This window comes from Physeter macrocephalus, chromosome 9 (assembly GCF_002837175.3).
Source record: "Physeter macrocephalus isolate SW-GA chromosome 9, ASM283717v5, whole genome shotgun sequence".
Lineage (NCBI taxonomy): Eukaryota > Metazoa > Chordata > Mammalia > Artiodactyla > Physeteridae > Physeter > Physeter macrocephalus.
Genome location: NC_041222.1, coordinates 57,858,381 through 57,867,625, shown reverse-complemented (window position 1 = coordinate 57,867,625; position 9,245 = coordinate 57,858,381). Strand labels below are relative to the sequence as shown.

The following is a 9,245-nucleotide window of genomic DNA, read 5'->3' as shown; positions in this document are numbered from 1 at the left end:
GCTGGGCCTGTGCGTCCGGAGCCTGTGCTCCGCAACGGGAGAGGCCACAACAGTGAGAGGTCCGCATACCGCAAAAAAAAAACAAAAAAACCTGCTGAGTATAAGAATGTTCAAGGCAACATTATTCTTAATAAACAAAAACCAGACACTACACACTACCAATAGAAATGGATGAATATAAGTGTGGTATGTTCACACTATATAATACTAAACATCAATATGAAGTTCATATGACAATAGGAATGAACTCACAAGCACAATGTTGAAGAAAAGAAGCCAGATACAAAAGAGTACATACTATATGATTCCTTTCATATAAAGTACAAAAAAGAGGCAAAATTAATTATTGCTATTAAAAATCAGGATAGCAGTTATCTATGTGGAGGACTTCTGGTAATTTTCCATTTCATGACCCAGGTGCTGGTTATGGTTATAAGTCATACACTTATCTAGGCACACTTCTTTATATATATTATACTCTGTGGTTCCTAAACCTAGCTAATCAACAAATCACCTGCAGTGCTTCTTGAACATACAGATTTTCTCAAGCTAGAGATTCTGTTTCAGACTACATGTGATAGGAGGCCTATGAATTTTTTTTTAAATCTCTATGTGATTCTGCTGATTATTCATGGAACAAGTGCTCTAAAAAGTGATTAACAGAAGTTTGAACCCATTTTTCTATACTTGTACAAAAAAAAATAATGTAAGGTAAAGTAAACGAATGTTCACATAATTGCCAGAAGACATACACACACAGCAAACTCTGTCCATCAAAGGCCAGTCAAAGAAATCAAAACCCTACCTCTGATCCTATATGGAATGCATACACAACAGGGAGCAATGATATACAATGACGTTACAACCCTAAACATGGAAAGAAATAGAAATAGTTTTACCACAGAGTTTTTGTTGGATCCTATGTGCCTCAGCTAATCTTTCTTCAGCAGCCCGCCTTCCGAGTCCAGCTTCCTTTCTAACAACAGCCAGGTCATATTCCAGACTTTGTCGCAATGCCTCTCCTTTTTCAACCTCGGATCGTAGCTTGGCAGTCTGGCTCTCGTAGCTTGCCAGCTAAAAACAGACTTCTGATATCATGAACCAATATAAAAATATGTCTCCAAGATTATGAGATCATGCACCCAAACACTTAAATTTCTTAGAGAAATTTGTTTCTATAATATTTATAAGACAAGAATTTACACATTTATACTTTCTAAAAGACTGGAAAAGAAGCACTTCTTACTCACCAAATAACATTCATTAATTTTCTTATTTTAGAGAATCCACTAGAGAAAAAAATTTTTTTAATTCTTATATGCACTTCTTATTAAAAGTAAAGAGAAATCCCAGGTTTTAATCAGAAAAAGTCATACCTAAGAAGTGAAAAAAATGCATGACCTATAGTAAGAACTTAAAAATTCATTCTCTCCTCTCCTCCTAATCCCAAATTGAAATCAAGAAGCAAATGGTGGACTTCCCTGGTGGTCCAGTGGTTAAGACTCCGTGCTCCCAATGCAGGGGGCGCAGGTTCGAACACTGGTCAGGGAGCTAAGGTCCCACATGCCGCACAGTGAGGCCAAAAAAATAAATAAATAAAAATAAAATAAAATAAAATGCCTTAAAAAAAGCAGCAAATAGTATCAAAATTTGGTAAATATTGTCTATATTATTCCTCTGGATTATGACATTACTCATAGAGCATAAAGTAATAAAAGTACCTGTTTTACAGGGATTTTAATGAATGAATATCTAACTTATCTACTATTTAGACAACTAGATAGTTAATAACTAGATTTAATTTATCTAATATCCTTCCATGAAGTAGTGTGACAGGAGACAGGTCAGAGTTAGAACCAAATGATTTATAAAGTCCCTTCCCACTCTGAAATTCTATGATCTAATCAATGATTCATTAAATGATATTAAGTACTTGCTACATGTCAAGTACAGAGAAAGATATAAAAACAAACATTATAGAGCCCCTGATCTCAAGTAATGAAATGCTATAGAAAGTCATAAGGGATTAGTGTTATGAAAGAGGTAAAAATGTTATGATAGTTCAAAGAAAAGCAAAATTACTTCTTGCTGAAGGGAGAGAAAGAAATGATGGATGAGAGAGAATGCTAGGAAGGTATCATATGGGAAAGCATCAAGCTACTATACCAGGCTAGAAATAGATGATCCAATTACCAAATAAGAAAAGACAAAAAGGATTTCTAAAGGGCAACATCAGAAATTACCATAAGTAGCAGTTAATATGTAGAGTGCAGCAGGAGTTACACTCTTTTTAACACATAAAAAATAATTTCCATTTTTATAAATGTTAGAAAAGTAAATGTCTTCAGCACACTTATACTCACAAAATAAGAATTTACAAATATCTTTAAATAAGTTAATGAAAAAAACGTAAAACCTTTATTACATCTTCAAGATAACTCCGTTTATTTCAGAATCACGCCATCCCTCCCTGCCCAGGAATAAAGTTGTTAACATTTGGGCATTCCCAGTTGTGCCAGTCATTTACCTGTTTGCCCTCAGACACCCCCCCGCATCCTTCTACAGCTCTACTCCATATTCTAGGAACTACATGTGCCAGACTTCCCTGCCCACTGGCTTCTTGGGAGTTTGGATCAATAAGAGGCACTTGTGGTATATGTGAGGACAGGAAAGGAGAAGCCAGGGTATGTGTTCCTCTCTAGATCTACCCTGAGCAGCATCTGTCTTCCCTGTGGCTGTAAATCCTTCTGGAAAGCTAGCTTTTTTCAAAAAGGAATGGAAGCAACTTCCTAATGTTGCTACCCTCTGGGTTGCCTTAACATCCCCTATTTGTCTTTTTACCTCTTCTGGTACTTGTGTAATCAATTCCATTTGGACACCAAATGATATTACTCTTGGTATCAGAAATAGCCTCAAGATGGGTCTCTGATATTTTGTGGTAAACCTATATGAGCCTAAATACAATGAAGACCTTTTTGCAGGTAGAAATGAGATACTTTTGCAGTGATCCATGGCCTCCAGTGGGATCACAATTATTTAAATTATCATGTGCAATTGTTTAAAATAAAGTGCCAGTTGAGTTCAAGCCTTTGGGAAATGAAGTAGCAACTGCACTTGACCAACATGGCAGTTTTGTTTACTACAAGACCCATGGCATGGGAAGGCTAAATCTAACTATGCTAGAGAATTTAGAAAAATGAAAAGGTAATCCCAGGGCTCTAGAACCTCAGCTCAAGACAGTCAGAAAGCCAGAGAGTTTCTATGTTGACTTTAAAGAATCTCTTATTTCTCATAGCCCCATGGCAGACAAGGCTAAAGACCAGATGGAAAATCTAATTATGGGGAATGCAGAATTAAAATACAAGTTGAGTAAAGAGCCTCAACAAGTTTCTAATGTTAAGATGGTATATATCAGCTGGGCATTAGGTAGAAAGTTAGGAGATGGATGAGGACTTTTGGAATTAGACAATCCTGAAAAACTGTAAACTTCCAATCTCCTCTAAACACCCCTTCTCCCAACAACAGCAGTCTCTTCCCCCTGTCTGAGGTACTTGACCTTCCCTTGCTTAAAGACTTAGTGAGGACCACAACTGAAATAGCTGTCTTGCAACAGGATTTGCAAGACCCACCTTCACCTCTTTGTCGCCATCGATAGACCCAGACCTCAGTAAGCCACAGGGGGAGAAATGCAGTCTTCTCTGGGAGAAGATAGCTTCTATAGCAAAAGGACTGCAAAATCTTGCTAATCTTGTAATAGAAGGAACCCACAGAACATATATAGGCTTGATTTGGATTTAATAAGCTAGCTGTAACAGTTTGCTTGGAATGGGTGACTGTAAATTGAATTCAGCATCAGCCTACATCACTTAAAAAAGTCAAAATGCCAGTATTTTCCTGATATAATATGCAGACTTAAGAAGATGGGAGTGGCGCCTTCCCTGGTGGTCCAGTGGCTAAGACGCTATGCTCCCAATGCAAGGGGCCTGGGTTCGATCCCTGGTCAGGGAACTAGATCCCACATGCTGCAACTAAAAGAGCCCACATGCCACAACTAAAGATCCCGCATGGGGGCTTCCCTGGTGGTGCAGTGGTTAAGAATCCGCCTGCCAATGCAGGGGACACCGGTTCGAGCCCTGGCCCAGGAAGATGCCACATGCCACAGAGCAACTAAGCCCATGAGCCACAACTACTGAGCCTGAGCTCTAGAGCCCACGTGCCACAACTACTGAAGCCTGCGTGCCTAGAGCCCGGCTCCGCAGCAAGAGAAGCCGTGACAATGAGAGGCCCACGCACCGCAACAAAGAGTAGCCCGCGCTCACCACAACTAGCGAAAGCCCGCGCACAGCAATGACGACCCAACACAGCCAAAAATAAAATTTAATTAATTAATTAATTTAAAAAAAAAAAGATGCCGCAACGAAGATCCCGCACGCGGCAATGAAGATCCCGTGTGCCGCAATTAAGACCCGGTGCAGCCAAATAAATAAATAAATATTTTTAAAATAAAATAAAATAAAAGAAGATGGGAGTGCTTTTATTATGAGCAAACCAAAACCTCCCCTTTCCCCAACTGCATCCTCTTTGAGAGCCCAAAGGACATTATTTTCCTAATTAAGGTGCTCTAAAATACACTGGCCATCAAAAGCAGCCTTAGAAAGCTCTAGCGGCTAACCTCTATATATGAGAGATAATAGTAGACTGTAAAGATAATGGTAGGATATGTCATAATTGAGATGGACTCGCCAACCTCAATCAAAATGGTGAAATTCCAGAGCGGCAAAGGCCAAGTGGTAGCAATTAACCAGTAGAGACAAGGTGAACACAGTTTCTATAATGGACGGCTGGAGCACAACAGTAATCATAGCATTTGACCTCCAGGTATTTGTGGTGGTATCTAATTGATCCTCATGTACCCAGGAATTAAAGAGATGGGCAGCCTTTAAAGCAGTGCTATGCAGTAGATATATAATGCAAGAAATTTTAAATTTTGTGTAATTTTAAATTTTCTAGTAGCAATATTTTGAAAAGTAAAAATAAATATGTGAAACTAATTTTAACATTTTATTTAACCCAATATATCCAAGATTCTTTATTTCAACACAAAATCAACATAAAAAATTATTAGTGAGCTATTTTACTTTTTTTAGATATTTTACACCTTTTTGTACCAAGTTTTGGAAATCCAGTGTGTATCTGTAGTACATCTTAATTCAGACTAGTCACATTTCAAGTGCTCAAAAGAGACATGTGGCTAATGGCCACCATACTGGAGAAGCGATTCTAAAGCATTATTTGGTCCAAACAACAACAACAAAAACAAACAAACAAAAAAAACCAAACTGACAAAAAAACAGAAAAACTCCAAGTCTGGTGAGCAGAATCCTTACTTAAGTCTCTAAAATATGAAGTCATACCCTCCCATCAGTTCCCAGACTCCCTGACTCCTTGAGGCACCGCCACAAGTACATACTGTAAACTTCCCCAAGCCTTTCCCAATGCGCAAGGTACAAGCTCTGAACAGGAGACTAGCATTTACTGTATCTCGCATACACAGATCCAGGAAATAAAGGATGGAAGTGGAAGTGGAAGTGGCCTCTCTCTATTAACATAGCCTCTAATAACCTTACCATCTACCAACCCACTCACTGGGTTCCCCCCAACCCACCCAAACATGCAACTTTGGGCTTTGATATTTTAGAAGAGATCTTAATTTACAAAGGGTGAATACTTCCACCAGGTGACACAAAAATGATCCACTTTGATACATATTGCAACATGGATTAACTTTGGAAACATTATGCCAAATGAAACAAAACAAACACAAAAGGACAAATACTCTATGGTGCCACTTATATAAGGTATCTATCTAGAATATGCAAATGCATAGAAATATAAAGTAGATTAGAGGTTAGCAGGGGTGGGGTGGGGGAAGGAGGACGTGGGAGTTACTGCTTAACAGGTACAGTTTCTGTTTGGGATGATAAACATTTTTGAAAATAGATACTGGCGAAGGTTGCACAGTGCTGTGAATATAAATATAACTGAACTGTACACTTAAAATGGTTACAATTGTAAATGTTATATATTTTTTACCACAGTAAAAAAATTTTTTTTTAAATCCATTATATCAGAAGCTGAGACTTAGGCTAGTTTTGGGCTCCTTGTGCCAGTGAAACAAAAGGCAAAGAAAGATGACGTTACCAGAGTCCTGATTACCAAGACTGGCTGGGGTGACTGATCCTGATTACCAAGGGGACAGTGAGGCAGAGGAGACCATGGAAACCTGGATATTCAATGGTATGATTCTCAGTATATCCATATCTATAGAGATCCAATAGAGGTGGCACCATTAAGGAATCAAACTTTTCAAGAATGAAATGCGGTCACTCCACCAAGAAAAATGCTGGCAGAGGGTAAGGGGAACAAGGAATCAGTTGTGACAGAAGTGAAGTGAAAAATATCAGCTTATAACCCTAGGACCAGTTCTAACTGTTATATGTATATATTAGTGATTTTTTTCTTCGCTCCTCATCTCTGGCATTATATGAAGAATGTTGGTACTATTGGTCTCAATTTAATTCATGAGACACAAAATTGTAAGATTCTGATGGTGAGGATATATATCATCTGTGAGATAGAAAAAATGGACTAATAAGCCTTTGTGTCTCCCATTGTGGAGTGGGTGAGAGCATCTTTGTATAGAGGATATTTGAGTTGCCTTGGAAGATTACGCAGGAACAAGATATTACTGCATGGGAGTTACACATGAACAGAAGAGTGATAATGAATGCTGAAGAGCAAAAAGTGTGGACTGTCAAGCATTTGTCCATTTGATCCATTTCTCAACCCCCTTCTTTTGCTCTACTCTATTATATCATAGGAACTGTAATTCCCATGCTCCATTGTTAAATGGCTCTACTTCCGGCAGTGTCTCTGGCAGTAGCTGCATCTCTTTTCAGGTTCCAGCTGCCTATCCTTCATTCCAACATCCCAACCTGACTGAACAGCCCCTACCATGGTTCTCCCTCCCACCAGACAGCTCCAACTTCTGGACTCTAGTAACATCATCTCCTCCCATTGGTCCTCTGGCCTAGAGGTGATGGTGGCTTCCTGATGTAACTAATCTCTAGGTGGCCTCATCATTGCCTGTTTGAATTCCTAGGTCTTTCATCACCTGTACAACCAATTCCGTCTATTAATGTCCCTCTTTTAGCCTGACTGGGTCTTATTTGATTTCCAGAGCTACCCACAGAGCTGTGAAAAACATATCCTCTAGCTGTGAAAAACAACCATGAGGTTGTTTTCTCATTTAAGCTTCAACATATGCACTACAACATGCAACAGCAACAAAATGGTATCTCCCTCCTTTTCAAAACAAGTCTTCATTCTTTTAGGTCTTATGCTCAACCAGTTGTCTTAGAACCTCCTCTCTGTGTCATCCTCCATGTCTTCCCTGATGCCCTCCTACAGCATGTCTCAGCCTCTAAAAGGTCTTTCACCATTTTTACTCCATGACCCTCTTTGGCAATCTGGCAAAGCCTTTTCAAAATAATGTAATTACATGCATAAAATAAAATACACAAGATAACAAAAAGAATCAAAGTATAAAAATAAATATATGATACAACAACCAATTTGTGATGCTGTAATCTGTTACTTCTTTAATAACACATTATATAACAAGTTCTACTCACAAGTCTAATAACCATTTCAAAGTAATGACAGTATAAACAATATTTCAATATATCTGCAGTAACTGAAGTATGGTATGTGTCTGCAATTTTTATTGGTGATAAATTCAAAAGTACTGCTAATCCTACCATAGCTTGCCGTTAAAAGGACGACAGGCTGGGCCAAGCCCTTCATAATTGAAGGAAATGCTTAACATGAGTTAGAGGTTAATAAAAATAAAAATATAATTTCTCCCTATCCAACTACATGGATTCCTTGATTTCTCAGTTTGTAAGGACCCCTGCTTAAGACCCCTACTCCTAAGAAATCTGGCGGGATCAGTCAAACATCTTTAGGTCTTGAACTCTAGAAAGCCTACTGCTTCATCCTAGGTATCCAGTAACTTTTGGCTAGAGAAAGTTATATTGCTTTTCCTTATTCTCTCCCATCCTCATTGCTCTAAAAGATTTTCTTGCTCTATCGTCACTATCAGGGCCAATGAGATATCTGAATAGCTTCATGATCTCTTGTCCTACTTTGCACATCTGTATTACTGTGCTCAAATAATTTTAATAACCACTGCAACAGTGAAAACCTTGTGGCATTTTCCCATCTCAATCACCCACATTAGTACAACTTAGTTTCATTCGGAAGCTGTGAGTCTATAAGAAACTCCTCTCCCCCATACCCTCTGCCCACTAATAAATCTTCTCAACAGTAACCTATTATTTCCATACCTAGGAAAGAAAACTGGGGCTCAGAAAAATGACATAAGTTGCCCAAGAACCCACAAAAATGAAATTGCTAGAGAAGTCATTTTAAAGATTTTTATTATTTTTTATTGTGGTATAACTGACATATTATATTAGTTTCAGGTATACAACATAATAATTTAATATTTATATATATTGCAAAATGATCACCACATAATTCTAGTTAACATCCATCACCATACATATTTATAATTTTTTTCTTGTGATGAGAACTTTTAAGATCTACTCTCTTAGCAACTTTCAAAAATGCAATACAGTACGTTATTAACTATAGTTGCCATGCTGTATATTACATCCCCAGGACTTATTTTATAACTGGGAAGTGTGTACCTTTTGACCCCCTTCACCCATTTCACCTACCTCCACCCACCCCCTGCCTCTGACAACCACCAATTTATTCTCTGTATCTATGAGCTTGGGGTTTTCTTTAATTTTGAAATTCCACCTATAGATGATATCATACCGTATTTGTCTTTTTTTAACATCTTTATTAGAGTATAATTGCTTTACAATGTTGTTAGTTTCTGCTGTATAACAAAGTAAATCAGCTATACATATAAATTTATCCCCATTTCTCCTCCCTCTTGTGTCTCCCTCCCACCCTCCCTAACCCACCCCTCTAGGTGGTCACAAATCACGGAGCTGATCTCCCTGTGCCATGTGGCTGCTTCCAACTAGCTAGATCTATTTTACATTTGGTAGTATATATAAGTCCATGCCACTCTCTCACTTCGTCCCAGCTTACCCTTCCTCCTCCCCATGTCCTCAAGTCCATTCTCTACATCTGCGTCTTTATTCCTG

The 9,245-nt window shown here is 38.3% G+C and overlaps 1 protein-coding gene across 1 annotated transcript in view; it reads right to left on the bottom strand.

Moving 5' to 3' along the window:
• The window catches only part of CCDC171 (coiled-coil domain containing 171), a 341,681-nt gene that overhangs the window by 307,955 nt on the left and 24,481 nt on the right, over positions 1 to 9,245 (bottom strand). Inside the window, exon 5 of the mRNA XM_028494006.2 lies at positions 900 to 1,074. Within this exon, the coding sequence (XP_028349807.1) occupies positions 900 to 1,074 (175 nt within the window). The remainder of the gene's footprint in view (positions 1 to 899; positions 1,075 to 9,245) is intronic.